Source organism: Poecilia latipinna, unplaced genomic scaffold (assembly GCF_001443285.1).
Source record: "Poecilia latipinna isolate Pla-1442-1.1 unplaced genomic scaffold, P_latipinna-1.0 Scaffold1820, whole genome shotgun sequence".
In the NCBI taxonomy this organism is placed as follows: Eukaryota; Metazoa; Chordata; class Actinopteri; order Cyprinodontiformes; family Poeciliidae; genus Poecilia; species Poecilia latipinna.
The window spans coordinates 211,527-228,950 of record NW_015114436.1 but is presented as its reverse complement, the minus strand read 5'-3'; the positions used below and the strand labels follow the sequence as shown (position 1 = coordinate 228,950).

The 17,424-nt window shown below is 41.3% G+C and overlaps 1 protein-coding gene across 1 annotated transcript; it reads left to right on the top strand.

Annotated features, from left to right (window-relative positions):
* Nucleotides 1-1,507: 1,507 nt before the first annotated feature.
* On the top strand, nucleotides 1,508-6,467 carry LOC106934520 (uncharacterized). Its single transcript, XM_015014486.1, has 3 exons — nucleotides 1,508-2,259; nucleotides 5,394-6,001; nucleotides 6,435-6,467. The coding sequence occupies exons 1-3, from the start codon at nucleotides 1,596-1,598 to the stop codon at nucleotides 6,465-6,467; spliced, it is 1,305 nt and encodes a 434-aa protein (XP_014869972.1). The 5' UTR covers nucleotides 1,508-1,595.
* Nucleotides 6,468-17,424: the final 10,957 nt, after the last annotated feature.

The window sequence follows — 17,424 nt, the reverse complement described above, 5'->3', positions numbered from 1 at the left end:
TACATAGTTTATATATTTTCAGTGTGTGTGTGTGTTTAATAAAGTTCATAATGTTTTATTGGACTTTGTTGTTCTTCATTCTGTTATTGAATATGACAGCCATTTCAAAACATCACTTGCTGCTGCAGGATGGCTACCATCCTGCAGCAGCCAGTCATGCTTCATGATGGCGGCCATTCCTCAGCATGACTGGCTGCCGGGCAATGGCCGCCATCCTGCAGCGGCGGGTCCTGCTTCATGATGGCGGCCATTCCTCAACATGACCGGCTGCTGGGGAATGGCTGCCATCCTGCAGCATGACCGGCTGCTGGGGAATGTCCGCCATTCCTCAGCATGACCAGCTTCCAGGGAATGTCAGCCATTCCCCAGCAGCTGGTCCTGCTGGGGAATGGCCGCCATCCTGCAGCATGACTTGCTGCCGGGGAATGGCAGTCACCTACCTATCTTACTTACCTCTCGAAGCCATCCGGCAGCATGACTGTCTGGTGGGGAATGGCGACCATCCTGAAGCAGCCACCCCTGCTTCAGGATGGCATTCAGGATTGCGCGAGGGGGGAGGGCGACCCGAGCCGTGGGGAGATGTGCTGCGGGAAGCTGAGCCGCCGGAATTGTTAGCTGTTTTGCAAAGCATTGAGGTGGAGGCCAAAAGCCCTGTTGCCGGATTGCAAAGGCGTATGTGGGCTTGCGCAGCCGCTTGGAAAAAGCAGCATGAGATTAATAAAGAAGCGCAGGCACAGCAGCTGAAAGATAGACAGGCCTTAGCAGATGCATTAGCCGCAGAATTGTCACATAAGCAACATGTGCAGCTGTTGAATAACCAGTTACAGCAAATGACGGAGTTAGCTGAGAGAACTGTGGTTCAGGTAGCTGCACTGAAGAAGCAACAGAAACTTAGAAGAAAGCCCCGGCAGCCTTCGCCAAAAAATGTTCGTGCGTTTGTTGCTGGTTTAACTGCAGAATGGGACCCAGAGAAATGGGATGGAAATATTTCGGGAAATGAGACAGATTATATTTGGGAGGAGGGGGAAGATGCTTGTGGGGGAACACCGAACACCCCCCTTCACCCTCTGCTGGACTTGAAACCTGTTCGTCGCAGGAGGCAGGAACGACACCTACCGGATGTGCGGCAACAGCGCAGGGAGAATGCGGGGCAACTTGTAGTGGACGGTCAGGGAAATGCAGTGTATGATATGGTAGCGGCTCCTCAGCCTGATCCCATCTACCGTACCACTGTAGAAAATTACACACAAGAAGTGTCAGATTTAACGCGCAGACTGCGGCAGCAGAATGGGGAACCGACAGATTTGTGGTTAGCACGGATGCTGGATGAAGGGGCCTCACAAGCGGAAATAGATGCAGTTGATGGGATGCCTTTTGCAGGATTGTCTACCGAGGGAGCAATAAATTCCAATTATCGGCAAGAGGTAAGAGAAGTGCCAGATGCAGCATCATTGTTTGTGGTATGGGCAGCTGCCATAGAAAACCAATACTCTGCATTTACTGACTGGCCAGAAATAACTGGAACTTGGATAACGTTAAGAGAATGTACACAGCGTTTGACTCGATTGTGTGTGAGAGATGCGTTGGTAGTGGGCATGGCTGATCAATATCAAAGCTTAGCAGTTCCAAAAGCCGTGCGGGATCAGCTGATTCGTACTGCACCCCCCCATTACCGAGCAGCAATGCTAACCGTGATGCTAGGCGATCCAGGTGCCTCCATGTCTGACATTAAGAATCGTATAGGGGAGTTAGGAGCCCTGGGGAATTGGGAGGAGCCACGAAGAAGGGATGACCATCAGCAAGGATCCCGTAGCCCGCACAGGGATGGGCTAAGACCAGGACAGGGACCGTCCAGATCTGCGTACTGGAGAGCACTGATTCAGACAGGGGTCTCTCCCTCTGAAATAGATGGACTTCCCACAGAGGAATTAAAGAAGAAATGCCATAAAAAAGGATTGAAGGTAAGTTGCACAAGATATTCTGAATTTCCAGGACTGCATACTTTGGCACAAAGTCTCCGCGACGTCGTCCAGGAGTCCATGAGCGAAGCACGTGGATCTGAGTCGGTAGGACAAATACAGTCGGGTGGGCCCCTTAAGAAAAAGATCATTGCTAAAATTTCGGATTCAGAATCAGGATCATCAGAAGAAGGGGAAAAACACCTGCGGACTGTTAAAAAGAAAAAGAAGGGCAAAAAAGGTAGGAATAAGGATAGGAGACATTCAGCCCTGTATCCTGACCTTGCACACCTAGAAGAATATTACTAGGATAAAGGTTGAGCCCCGGTGCAAATTGGTCAAGTGATGACATAAGACCACATGTTGAGTTGGAAATTTATGGGAAACATACCAATGTACAGAAAGTGTTAGCGCTAGTTGACACCGGGGCAGAGGCTACACTAATCAATGGGAACCCTAATAAATTTAAAGGACCTTTGGTTCCCCTGTCAGGACTTGGGGGAAATGTGATATTTGGAAAAGCAGTGAAATTACCATTGAAAATTGGACAATTACCCATTGCGGAATATACTGCTCTAGTAACTCCAGTTAAAGAATGGATTATTGGAATGGATGTTCTGGCAGGTATGACATTGCACCTGCAGCAGGGAAAATTTGAGTTTGGGGTACCGAGACCCCTACAGATGAAATCAGTGTTGGTGGGCAAAGTGAAGATGCCTCCATTTCCCATCCCACTTGCTACACAGATGGTAAGTATGAAACAGTACCAGATTCCTGGGGGTCAGGAAGAGATTTCTGCAACCATCAAAGATTATGTAGCGGCTGGGGTGTTAAAAAAATGCACTACTTCTTGGAACAATCCAATTTGGCCGGTGAGGAAATCAGATGGCACGTGGCGAATGACCGTAGATTATCGCCAGCTGAATAAACACACGCCTCCATTGACTTCTGCAGTACCTGATATCATCTCCATCATTGAAAGGGTGCAACACCACAAAGGGACATGATATGGGGTAATTGACCTAGCCAATGCATTCTTTACCATCCCTATTCCTGAGGACAAAATGGAGCAGTTTGCGTTCACATGGGAAGGGCGACAGTTTACCTTTACCCGACTCCCACAGGGCTATTTACATAACCCCACCATTTGTCACAGGGTGGTGGCCGAACATCTGGATGGTTTTAAGTTACCGCCTGGTGTTCTGATATCACACTATATTGATGACATAATGGTACAGGGAGAGACGCAGGAGGTCGTCTCCGCGGTACTGCCTCGCCTCATTGAACATATGAAGGCCCATGGATGGGAAATAAATCCTGCTAAGGTTCAGGGACCATCGCAAACTGAAGTTTTTGGGGATCATGTGGAACAAGGGAGAGAGAGAGATAGTTCAGAAAGCCAGAGATAAGATCATTGCGTTCGCTGTCCCTCATACCAAAAAGGATGTGCAAAAGTTTATCTGTTTATTTGGCTACTGGAGAAATCACATCCCACATCTAGGCCAAATATTGCAACCAATGTATCAGGTGACCAGGAAAAAGGAGGAGTTTACCTGGGGAGAGTCTCAGCAGAGGGTGTTTGAGTTGGCAAAAGAAGCCATACAACAAGCTGTGTCACTGGGGAAAATGATGTCGGGGCCGGTTGAGTTACAGGTTTCGGCAGTAAATGACTATGCCAACTGGAGCCTCTGGCAAAAACAGGGGCGAGTGAGGAAGCCGCTGGGGTTTTGGTCAAGGAAACTCCCACCAGCAGGCGTGAGGTATACACCCTTCGAAAAACAGTTGTTGGCATGTTACTGGGCGCTGCTGGAGACAGAAGCACAGACGGTGGGGCATGATGTATTATTGAGAACCCACATCCCTATTCTGTTATGGGTCATGAGTGAACCAACCACTCAGAATAGGGACGGCCCAAGAAGCAAACATCATCAAATGGAAGTGGTACGTATCTGAAAGAGCTAAGCCAGGGGAAAAAGGTGTTTCTGCGTTGCATGAACAGATTGCTGATGTCCCAGAGGAGGGTGAGCATCCATTTGAAGTGTCTCAGTTGGCGGAATCCCCAGTTGTGTCTGGGAAGCAGTACGATGAGTTGACATCTGAAGAACAGCAAAGGGCATGGTTCACCGATGGATCTGCTCAGTGGCAGGTAGGGAAGAGACGGTGGAAGGCTGGAGCTTTTAATCCTTGTTTAGGTCAAACTCTGGAGGAAATGGGGGAGGGAAAAAGTAGCCAATGGGCAGAACTTAAAGCTGTACATATGGTCATAATGCAGGCAGGAGTGCAGGGAGTGCACATTTTTTCTGACTCATGGTCTGTGGTTAACGGTTTAACCACATGGGTGCCAACATGGAAAAACAATGGTTGGAAAATTCAAAACAAAGAAGTCTGGGGAAAAGAGCTATGGACGGAAATATGGGAGAAAATTCAGTCCATACCAGTAACAATCACTCATGTAGATGCGCACACTAAAAGTACCGAAGCTGAGGCACTACACAACCGGTATATCGATGGGGTTTTTAGGGCCATGCAGGTAGCACGGGAATCTAGTGTAGGGTTAGCCAGGTGGGTGCATCAAAAATCAGGACATTGGGGAATCCAAGGAACCCAGCAGTGGGCCAGAGATAGAGGAATAGAACTAAAAATAGATGACATCAAAACAGCTATTCAACAATGTGAAGCATGTCAACACCAAAGGAGGGGAACACCACAACATCTGCAGGGACATATTCACAGGGGGAGGGGACCTGCACAGATCTGGCAGATGGATTTTACTGGACCATTGTCATGGTCGCAGGGTTGCAGATATGTGTGCACAGCGGTGGACACATACTCTGGGGTGCTGGTTACACGCCCCTGTAAGTTTGCAAACCAAAAGTCAACAGTGAAGTGTTTAAAGCAGATTGAAGCTTTTTATGGTGTTCCGGTTCAGGTTCAAACTGATAATGGGACTCACTTCACAGTGAAGGTGGTTAAGGATTGGGCAGCAGAAAAGCATGTTGAATGGATATATCATATCCCTTACTATTGTTGAGATGCTTTACCAAGGTCGAGAAAGAGTCACATGCTGTTAGACAAAGGGCCCATAGTAAAGAGATACATTTTTGATTCTGTTAGACACCAAGGTCCATTTCTCACGAGAAATGGAAACTTATCAGGCCACAGAGATATGGTGTGATTTCAGGGAGTGTCTTCCGTCCATATAATCAGCTGCTCTGATTATATGGCGTCTTTCTCCTCAGACGCTGCACAGACTTTTTTAGAAACTCTTCTCGGGTGGAATGGAAAAGCGTCTCCTTTCAGCGCTGAAAGTTAATAAAATAAGTAAAGTCTGAATGCTTTTCTTGATTTTACGCTCCGTGTGTCAATACAAATTATGATTCATCGATTGAGATTCTCGTTCTCAACACTATCCACAGGCTGCTGGGTTGATTGAATGGATGAATGGATTGTTGAAAGAGTCACTCCGGAAGATGAGTGATAAACATGACTTGACCAATTGGAAACCAAATCTAGCGCAAGCGGTGGCCCAATTGAATAACAGGCCAATCGCACCAGGGGTAACACCACTAAACCGAATGATCACTGTCCATAACACTCCAGATAAAGAACCTATCAAAATGTGGAAGATTGATGAAAGGGCAGAACTTCCTATCAGAGCTACCCCAGGCTCCGCAGGGTTGGACTTGAGAACATTGGAACCCGTGACCCTAATACCTAATCAGGTTCAAGTTGTAAAAACAGGGCTCGGGTTACAGTGCCCTAAAGGAATGTATGGCCATATTCTACCGCGGTCAGGATTGTCCTTAAAAGGATTGACCATTCAGGCTGGGGTTATTGACAGTGATTATCAGGGAGAATTGGGTGTGGTGTGTCGCCACCAAGGCGAAAGTCCCCTGGTATTACAAAAAGGAGACAAGATTGCACAGTTGCTACTGAAACCATGTGATATGTCAGAAGTTCAGGAAATCTCTCCACCCACTGAGATAACAATAAGGAGAAAAGGGGGCTTTGGCTCCACAGATAAACCTGGGGCAAAGGTTTGGGTGAGACAGGAAAATGGTCCGCCAAAAGCCGCAGAAATCATTGCCCAAGGCAACGATGCAACTTTATCAATATTATATTCAGGAGAAGAGAAGTGGTTGAATGTGCCTGTGTCAAAATGCTATTTAAGAGAAAATTGATCATGCTGTAAGCTCATGCGGATCACGTGAACAGGGCGTGCTTAGCTCTGGTTGACTTGGGTTGGGCTCTGATTGGTCCGCTGGTTGACGCTCTCAGCCCATGATTGGCTCATGGTCAGAGAGCGGCTACCTCTGATTGGATGGCTCGCCTGCAAGGATGGAAGTGGCCATTCCCTCTCTTGCACGTGGACATTCTTTTGTTTAAGAGATAAAATACAAAAAAGCCCGCGTTTTGAGTCAGACTCTGCTGTGGGTCGCGTTCGAACGCCCAGCTACGTTGATGCTTTGTCTCTAGGCCGAAGGCTCTCCGGTCACGTTTCAGAGGTAAGCACTGATAACTTGAATGAATCGAGCATCACGTGTTTAGTCATAGAGTGTTTTGTACTGTATTCTGTGGGGAATAAATCGAGCATATTTGTTCTAGCAGTAACAGTGTTTGATGCATGTTATTTTGCTGTAATCTGTGGGGAAATAAATCGAGCACATTTAATTCTAGCAGAAACAGCGTTTGGTTTCGTTATTGCCGCCGATCTCCTTCGACCCTGATTTAAAATTTCATAAAACAATCTCTCATGCAATATCAGGACACAGTGACAGCTTCAACAAATATGTAAAAAACTGTATCATAAGTTACAGAGTGCTGCGTTAGACATTATTAGAAAGATACAACAAAACATTATGTCTATGTTATTGTAGAAAAGACCACACATTTCTTAATTTAAACTAAAGGTTTAACAGGTTGAGTAAAACAAAAACAAATGTACATAGCTATTATAAAGATGCCTAGTTACTTGCCAGGAAAAGTTCAGGAGTGTCTGGACACAGCTGTTGGAGAGAAAACAAAATAACTATACAAGGAGAAAAAAATATAAACACCAAAACATGCAAGTCTTCCAATGATTAAATCAATCATTTGTTTTTTTTAACAATTAAATGAAATAATTTGTTCTAACAACAAATTTAGAACAGTACTAGTTATATAGGTTTTAAGCTAAGCTACAATAACCAATAATGAGTTTGCAAGCAGGCATTTTTTTTTTTTTTTTGCAAAAGTCACTTATTTACTCTCAGTGATGTTTATTCCTATTTCAGAAACAGGAAAATTACCTATCTTTTTGTACGATCCACTGACTTACAATTTATATGAGGCAAGAAGCTTCTGACCCACTGTAACAGTTAATCAACCTAACCTAATCTCAACATGCCTGATTAGAGCACCGAACATGCAACAAATTTAACGCTAACTGAAACACTAGCCGTCCCCACCCCAGTCTTAAGGTCGTCCCCTCGAACGGTTTCCCTCCGCCCCCATTACGTTCGTTCGTCCGTCCCCTGGTCTAACGGCTGCTCCCGTTCCCACCGGCTCCCAGTTTACGTTCGTTCGTCGTTCGACCGCACTCCCCTCACCCACTCCCCACCACCACCTCTAACTACCCCCTACTCCAGGCGACATTTCCCATATTCTAAAACCCCAAACTTGACATCGAAAGTATATTTACCGAAGTTAAATGGCCACCTGCTTTTATGTTAACAACCGGGACATCAAATCATGTTTAGCAAATAAAACAACTGCAGCTTGACATTTTTTAAAAAGCAGGATTGAGACACAAGTAGCATGACGCCATGAACGGTTAGCTTTCACGCGCCCAGTTCAGTTTGACTTGAAAAAATGGCCGGTACTTTGAGTTCGGTAAAATAAATAAATTAAATAATAGTAGTACAGCAGTCACCGTGTTTTACTTTTATAATACACAAGCAAACGCAGCATTGTAAAAAAAATAAAATAAAAAAAATAAAAGGTATAAATTATTGTGAGACTCCTGGCACACCAGGACTCTCACAAAGTAAACTACAAATATTTCAAAATATTATTCATAGAAAAGAAAGTGTTCTTATTTATTTTACTTTACCAGGGAGGTGGCAGAAAGGCAACTCCAACTCTTAATCCAACCGAAGTCCAAAAGATATATGTTGCAGGGTCCGGCTAGGGAGCTTGAAATGTCGTCTGACCAGTTTTCGCGCTTCGCGAATGTTCTTGTTCCCATGATGCAATGCGTAAAATTAAAAATACAGTAGAAATACCTGTAAAACTAAAAACGGAAAAATTCCTTCAAATTTCTACGGTACATTTACCTGTTTTTTTTTTTTACAGTTTTTGTTTGTGTACAAGATAAGTTATTGATTCATAATTTGTATTTATTTGATTTAAATCAGTTATATAACAGCAGACATGATGTTATAAACTAAATATTCTTTGTTTGTAAAAAGTGTAAACTTGACTTGAAAGTTCTCTTGAAAACCAGTGATGCGAATTCAGATTATTTAGACTGATTACTGAACAGATTCAATTTCAGAGAAAATATTTAATCTGGTGTTTTTCTTTGCGCAGTAAACTCATAGATTTACTGCAGCACAGATTCTTGTTTCCTGTTGAAAATGTTGCTGTCAGAGTATAAATGAAGCTGCTACAGGATAAACTCTGAGTTGAATAACTTAGTTTATCAGGTTAACCAAAAGCCAAGCCAGCTTTTCCTCACTTCTGACTAAGATTCAGATCATTTACAAAAATGGATCAAAGAAATATTTAAGGAGGTTAGTGGGTTTGTATAAGATGCACAGAAACTGTTGAAAACAAAGTAAACAAAAGGATAATTTATTGACCATAATAACAATTTTTCCCACAGACTGGTTCCTCCAGAAAGCAAAACTTAAGTTGTTTAAAATCAAAAGAACTAAATCAAAAGAACTAAATCAGTCATCAGTCATTTCTTCTCATGGATCCCAGACTGAATTCGTCTCCCAGCAGTTTTGGGCTCTCAGGGCCTTCAAGACTTTCTTCACACAACTAAATACAATCAGAACCAATAAAATATCTACAACCTACATTCCCATGTTTGTTCAAATAAATGGTTTTAACTTACTGTCAGTAATCTACTGATTTTTTTTGTAATGTATCTCTTGGCTGTGCTGCTTCCCATACCTGCCTGTGTGGATTAGCAAAGTTTCATCCAATCAGATTCCAGTCATTATGTGTTGCGAGGGTCAGTCTAATCTGCAGGGACTTCAGAGTCAGGAGAGCAGAACTAGTTCAGTCCATAATATACTGTCAGAGTTTTAACCAATCAGCTGACAGATTGTCCTCAGCGCCTGCTGGAAGATGATGTCAGACAGGTTCTGTCCATATACAGAACATGGTGTTTGGATGATCAGAGCCATACATGTTGCTCTGTAAATTACTTACTTATAAATTAGTTTGGTGTTTTACACCCACAATGGCTGATGGAGAAATTGGAATGATTAAAAATCTTTTTTCTCTTCCCAAAGAGCTGGACATCATAAAGAGAGAGCGGCCGAGTCAAACTCTGAAGCTCTTACACATCAGTTTTATAGAAACAGTAAAATGGGAGAAATAAAAACTGAAGAGAATCTGAGACTGAGATGAATAACATCATAAGAAATTAGTCACAATACAAGTCACAGGCAAGAATCACAAATTAAAAATCTATAATCTTACAGAACATGTTCTCTCCTGTGTTTCTCCTCTATGGCTCTCATGTCTAAAGTATTTCTTGGTTCAGACTTTAACATAATCTTTATATTTACTGATTCATGCATCAGTTCAGGGTTTGCACATTTAAAGGAAAGGCTACCAGGAGCCTGTGAAGCAGCTGCCGTGTTTCTGCTGTTTTCATGTAAAACATGTGGAGAGCTGCTGAGTTACAGTAAATCAGCCGATTTACAGGAAGAATCAGCCTCTGTTATAAAGTCCGGCAGATTCCTGTCAAACCAGGTCAGGGGTGTGTTTTAATATCAGTCTTTGATATGCAAGATGATGTTATTGTGATTACTTCGAATAAAACTCCATTATAACTCGGTGAGATGTGAAGAGGACAGAGACAGAAATAAAACAAATACACTAAAACAAACCTAATGATTATTTCTGTTTGCTGAGTTTCTACCAGATTTGACTCCATGCCAGCATCACAGAGCAAATCCTGCTGCAGGATGAACAGGTTTTCTGCTCAGTGTTGGATGGACTCTGGTGTTTATAGAGGTCAATAAACTGTAAAACCTTGACATTCACAGACTGGAGTCTCCGGGGATTTTTTGAAGTTTCTCTTTCACTTTTTGTTTGTTTCTCGTTGAGGCGTGTTGCCCATGACGTAATATGATTCAAGGTTTCTAAATAAGGCTGCTGGTCTTTTACCTGTTTAGATGACTGCATCAATTTCACCTGCAACAGGTAGGACAAGCTGAAGCTTTGCTCTAATAAATTCACACTATTACTGTAGTAATTTATTCTGAACAGAATCTGGTTCTTATTCTAGAGACAAAGCTGTTCAGTCATAGTTTCTGTTATTGAGTAGAAATTCTTACAGCTGAAAGGAATGAGGGAATTTAGGTTAAAACAAAAAAAAAACAGAACTTCAGTATTTTCTTATTGTAAAATGATTTTGTTTTTTTCTGCAAGTTAACAGTTTAGTTTTTAGTTCCAGTTGATCCACCAACCATGAGTGACCCGAAAAGTGACCTACGCCACAAACTGGCTTCTCTACAGCTGGAAAGACAGAGTATGATGCTGTGAGTTTCCTGATGGGAAATATTTAATGAGAAATTACTGAGTGGCATCTAATTCTGCTGCAGAATGCTCTTAGGAGAAATATCATTTAGGTTGATGTGTTTGTTTTGGTCAATGCATTAAAATGAAGAAGTCAAATCTATTTGCAGAACATTTGAGCTACAAGGAAGTTTAATTCTGTTAAAAACAACACAGTAACCAGTTATGTTGTCAAATATCATCATCAAAATCATCAAATGTTGGAATGAAGACCAGAATTAATCACTGTTCCAGTTATTATGAAACAAGGTGTCTCTAGACAGGTGGGTTGAGGTCAGAGTTCATCCTGATCTCTAGTTTCCAGTTGTAATAACTGAAGCTGTGCTTTGACTCTGGATCGTTCATCTTTAGGTCCAAATAACTTTAGTTTTGTTTCTGTTCATCTGGAGAAAGTTGTGGCTCATCCAGACATTTATCTGTTCTGTCTGTTCAGTGATTGGATGGTGAGCTGTGGACCATCTGTACAGTTATGGTAGCTAATGGTATTACTTCTCATAATCTGAGCTAGTGGGAGAATATAGATTTGTCCAAATTGTTATGATAACTCTTGTTTTGTATGACTGAGGGAAAAAACCCGATGAGAGGAATCAGTTTACTATCTGAATGAGATCAGATTCAACGACAGGCAGAACATTCTTAAGGAAAATCATGAGTAGGAAATCAAGACAGCAGGAGGAGGAGCTGAATTTAGCCATTTTCTCTACATTATTATGTTTGGGGATAGCCGCTGGTAGAGTGAAGATTGGAGGCTGTAAGTTTGTTAATCTATCAACTGTGGCAAAGAGCATTGCTGATATTTTTGTTCATAATTTCCTAAAGCATATTTTTTCATGTGTTTTAGTGTATGTAACCTGTTGGCTCAAATGAAAGGTTTGAAGTATATCACAGAGCTTTTTGCCCCTCTCTGCTGGGGATTAATCTACATGGATTCAAAGTCTCAAACAATGATTAACTCAGTCATGGCCTGGAAAATACACAAGTACTGAACCGGGATCAACTGTAATGAGATCTGGCAAAGATAGGAATATATCTTGCTGCTTTATAGTGACAGTAAGGAGGCAACAGACACATATTCTTACTAAATATTCATCATTTTCTTTCTACAGGCAGAACATCTACAAAGATGTAAAATTTTCACAAAGAACAAGGAGCTCCGAAGAAAAGAGACGATTGATGAAACTCGCAGAGAGAAATTGTTCAAATCCAGTCGTTTTGAAGTGGCTGAGAGAAAACTCCTTCACCAAACTGGTGGAGATGTTCAACTTCTTTAAAAAACACATAGATGAGGAGGAGAAGAAGAACCACAGTGATACTGTGGACATCACCTTCATGGCTCATGGATGTATCAGAGACTTCATGATCCCAGCCAGCTGCCTGCTGCCTTTGGCCTCCATCAGGGACGTGGTTCTCTACGCTCCCTGGAACTGTGTCTCCTGTGGTTTAGCATACGCAGTCGCCACAGGACGACTGAAGCCTCAGCATAGAGTTTTCTACTGCTACAAGAAGGATGGATGTCCAGTTCCTGATGAAAAACATCGACCTGTGAAACTACCGAACCGCTGGAACTCAATGAGGCAGGCAGGAGACCAGATGATCCCAAACATCTCAGTTAGTCCTCTACGACCAGATGATGGTGTTTGGAAGTACTTTGAGTCTCTCACCAAACTACACGGTCCTGTTGGGAGAAACCGGATCGTCATTCCCTTCATCCTCCCAGGAAAAGAATCAGACAGTGTCCCGTTCTCTGTGGTCACCTTGGCCCTGTCCTTGGTTCTGCTGCAGTCCAGGTTCAAAGCCACCATCCACCTGTATGCCTGTCTGACTGACCACTCTACTGGACAGAAGTTTGACAGAGAATATCTGGAGAAGCAGTACGCCTACGCTGTTGATGGGACTGGAATGAAATGTTCTAATAACATCTTCAATGTAGCATGGATAGAAAATATAATGAATATGTTTTATTAGCAGTTTATTTTGTTAAAAATGTGTTCTGCCAATATAAATATAGAAATTATAATAAGAGGATGCTCCTCCCTCAGGTAACAGATCTCTGGGTTTTATAGTTATTACACAGCAAATTTGGAAGTGTTCCATCAACTCCTACAGAGTTGAATTCAACATTTTGAAAGTGTCTATATTGGTCCACTCTGGATGGTGTACAAATTACACTTTTGAAAGTGTTATTTGTGATATAGTTGAATCAACACTCACAGTAGTTGAAATTAAACACACATCAGTGTTTACTTACTCAACACTTGTGTATTTTGTCAAAAGTTAACACTGTGAACGTGTCAATATAACAGAAAGGTGTTAAGCACAACCCACATATGGAGGCTCTAGTTTTCAATGCGGCGTCGTGGGTTTGCTTTTCCTATCTACCCCTTCTCTTATTACCCACTTTTTTTTGTCAATTTACTATCAAATAAAAGCCTCTAGAGCAATTAAAACCTTTTTTTTCCCAGAAACTACTGGCCATAAATAATCCCCAAATTCATTTAAAACACATTAGATGCCACTTGAATCTACAAAAACACCAGCACCATTTGCAGTATATAATCTACTTTTATTTCAAAACATCAAACAGCACTGACAGCAATAATCAACAAAGGTCATTCATTCATGGTACTTTGCACTGAAGGTGAAGTGTGCTTTGAAAGTTCATTGGAAGCGGCCATGGATGGTCTTGTGATCACTGATGGTGAAGTGTCTTTGGTGCTGCTCTTGTTTTCGCCAACATGAAGGAGGAAGGCTTCCAGCCTGGAAGGAAAAACAAGAAATATAGCAGAAACATTAGAATAATAAATAAATATTTTAAAAAGTAGTGTGAGCAAAACTAATCAGACTCACCTGTGTGTGTCACCATCATATTCACTCAAATTACTCTGCCCACTTGGTTTACAAGATAAAGCATAAAAAAGTCAGAAATAATTACTACAGAAATTAGTCAGCTTATAGAAAAATATTTGGACAGCATTAAAAGTCTTGCCAACCTGTCTGAAGAAATGTATTGGAGTCATCATAACAGGCTTCAGTCACCAACATGACACGCTGACAAAGAGAAAACATTTAGGCAGTTTTTAGATTTGCCACAGGTACAAAACACCAGAGTCAAATGGCTCAATTGCCTCCTCATTGCGTAGATAAGTTCTCCAGAGTCCTGCTAATCACCTAATTATTGTATTCAGGTGTGGTGCAGCAGAGGTACATCTAAATGTTGCAGGACAGTGGCCCTCCAGGACTGGAGTTTGACACCTGTGGCTTAGATCAAGCCAACGGTCCAGCACAGCCACTTCCCCATTTTGCAGTCTACAGCCAAAAACTTAAAGAAAACGACCTCCGCAGTTAAATAATGTTAACTCAAATGGCCTCCAGATTTTCAGACAGTTTCAATGTTCGGTTAAGATAATAAATAGTCGTATATACCATGATATCCAAACAAATAAGCGTACGTTAAGCAAACTATGTATATCACATATGTCAGAGTCAAGGCCCGTGGGCCACATCCGGCCCGCGAGAAGGTTTTTTACGGCCCCTGGGATGATCTTGATTTATTATTAGAACCGGCCCGCAGACCGCAGCAAGCCGGCACCCCGTCTGAAAAAAAATATCTTCCTTATTTGAACTGTAAGTAGTTCTTTAAATGTTCTGTGAGATGATGTACTTACCCATGTATCCATAACAACCGGAACTTTCAATATCCACCAAGTTATTGCCGAAATATACCGTCTATTAAACGAGTGCCCCCCGGATTAATTACACTCTCTGCAGCTGCAGCTGCGAAGTTACCGTATTAACCCGATACTTGCTGGAAAGTGCAACGTCTCCCCTTTCAGAAACCGTTGGAATTTTTCCACTTAGCGCTACGTGTGGCGGAATTACGGTACTGCAAATTTAGATGTGTTGCCGGCGACACATCTAAATGCCTTGACTCTGACATATGTGGATTAATAGATTTTTGCACTTTATTTTATTGTATTTCAATCCAATTATATTTTAAAAATATTTCAGTTGTGTCTGTTGAAAATTAAAGATTACTGACAGAGCCATAAGAAAATATTGCTTTATTTATCTGATCATATTGGAATATATTTGTTAGGTTTTCAGTAGGTTCAATTAGGTTCACTAGACTATATGCGTCATTTAAAAAAATTTCAATGAACATTCGATCAGTCCGGCCCTCGGCTTGTAGCTAAATTTTTTATTTGGCCCTCCATCCATTTGACTTTGACACCCCTGATGTATATGAATCGATACTCTTGTGTAAACGGAAAAATAATGCCTCCATAAAAAATAGTCAAAAACATGATCATTTTAACATGGAACTTACCTTGTTATAAGCTCCAGACAAGACGCCATACTGCTGCCTCCGCTCCTCAGGCAAACATGTGACGCAGTAGCGGAACAAGACGGCGTCGGCCGGGGGCGGGGCTAATGACCGGGCCCAAATAATAAAGCTCATGATAATTTAACTTTACAACATGCCTGCAACAGCGGAGCTAACAAGTTTCACCACCAGAAAGAGCGGCTCTGTCATTCTGAAATCCATCTGACATGAAGTACAACAAACCAACCAAGAGAAGAACAGAAACATCAGGCTACTGGTCACTAATGATGAAACAACACAAATTCAAAACATGTTAACGTAATCCCTAGAAATGCTTTAGCTAGTTTGCCATTTGTTGCTAGATGACTGATGATGACGTTTACCCAGAATGCACCTGGAGACAATAAGGACGATTCATTTGTAGTTTTGTGTGTCATAAAGTTAAATATAAGAGCGAAAATAAAGCAAATCATGTGGCACAACATTTTATTCAATATTTTACACTCACTATGTCACTAAAATCAGTCAGCCTCACGGCATGTTCTGCTACCCATGTTGGACCCCTGTAGGTCTAGGCCAGGGGCCTACTCTGTACTAAAATTACACCAGTTGTTCTCATATTTCCTTTTGTATACCAAGACCACTGGAGCATTAACAATTTTGTTTATTGGCTTCACATCCTGCTTTCACACGTCACAGCTACAGAAATTATGCAGAAAGCCGTTTTCATCAACCCAATCTCTGATGTCAGAAAGTCAACAGACTCATGTGATGCTGTGTTGATTCTTATTAGACAACTGTTTGTGATTTGCTAATAGATTATAAACCAATCACACATTTGGGAAAGGGGGGGACTTTGTGCCACTATATATATGCTGTAATTCCTGTCAATAAATGAGAAATCTTACATCTTGCAGACACTTTGTGTGGTTTCTCCCTTTACAGAGATATTTTATAAACAGTCAAGGACTGTAAGGCAGCTAAGTGTTGGGATGCAGAGGGAATAATCAGACACTCAGCTTGGGGTCACAGGGATCTGGTTAATAACAAGCTCCTTTATTATTTTTAATTTTGCAACAACTACTGCATGTTTAGGAAATGTGACTAAGTTCCCTCCCCTCCTTTTCTTATTCTTCTCTGGTATTTTTCAATAAACTCTTTGGCTCTCATGCATTTCTATTGTGAAATATTCTGCTGTGTTGGGGCTCGACATCAAAATACATCAGACTGAGTCATAATCATTTAATAGTTTGTATATTTTAACTATGAAGCTGTTACATCTGTTTAAGCAACATCTCCATTAAACCTTAGTTTAATTAATGTCATGAAGTGTGGTGGTTGGTGGTGAGGAGAGACGCTGAGACCCAGGTTATGGTGATGATGATTATTTAATGAAGGCTCAAAACAGTCCAACACAGGCAGCACGGCAGAGAGACAGGCACACAGCCAAATACCGGTAGCAACTGATAAACAGGACTTGGAGACGAGAGCTAACGCAAGCCAGGACTTAGCAGTTCAACTGGAGCGAACACAAGACGTCCACACGACGTAAGACACAGTTAGACGTAGACAATGACAAGGATCCGACGAGGAACACAGACAACAGGTGGGTTTAAATACACACGGGGTAATTAAGGGAATGCGACACACCTGGGGAGCAATCAACGGGGAGGACAGGACTGAGACTCACAGGAACAGGACTACACAGGAAAAAACTCAAAAATAAACACACAGAAACACGGATCGTGACAATTAATGGAGATGGATACCCTAGTAAAAAAAAGTATACTTTAGTATACTAAATTTGAACATACTTTAGCATTGATGTACTTAAACTGTACTATTTTGGAACAACTTTTTTTGTGCTTAGTGTATTTTAATAGTATTTAAATAGTATTAAATTACAAATTTTAGTAATTTAAAAGTACTTTAACATACTTTTTTGGAACAACTTCAAGTTGTACTTAGTATACTTTAAGTATACTTTTTTATGTACAATTTATATATTTTGAGTGTACTAATTCTGTCATAGAATTATATTAAAAATATACTTTTACTTTAAATATTACTACTAATATATTAGTAATGTATTTAAATTACACTTAATTTTGATTTTTGATTTACTGCTATTGCTAATAAAGTACAACTTTAGTTACACATAAGTCTTTATTCCTATTTTCCTATTTTGTACATTACATGTACTTACATTGTTTTATGCTACAATTACATGGAAATATTAATTACACAAGATGTTCAAGGTAATTCAAATATTTTTGTTTTATTACCGACATTTTAAAATTGTCCAATTTTACTCACAACTTTATGAACTTTACATAAATTATC

What these genes read in the sequence shown, in the direction of transcription:
- LOC106934520 (XM_015014486.1), top strand. Translation starts at nt 1,596, where the DNA reads ATGGCTGATCAATATCAAAGCTTAGCAGTTCCAAAAGCCGTGCGGGAT. An exon ending in CCTTGCACACCTAGAAGAAT is followed by an intron (nt 2,260 to 5,393) that starts ATTACTAGGATA and finishes GGTTGATTGAAT; the next exon opens with GGATGAATGGATTGTTGAAA. An exon ending in AACCTGGGGCAAAGGTTTGG is followed by an intron (nt 6,002 to 6,434) that starts GTGAGACAGGAA and finishes CTTTGTCTCTAG; the next exon opens with GCCGAAGGCTCTCCGGTCAC.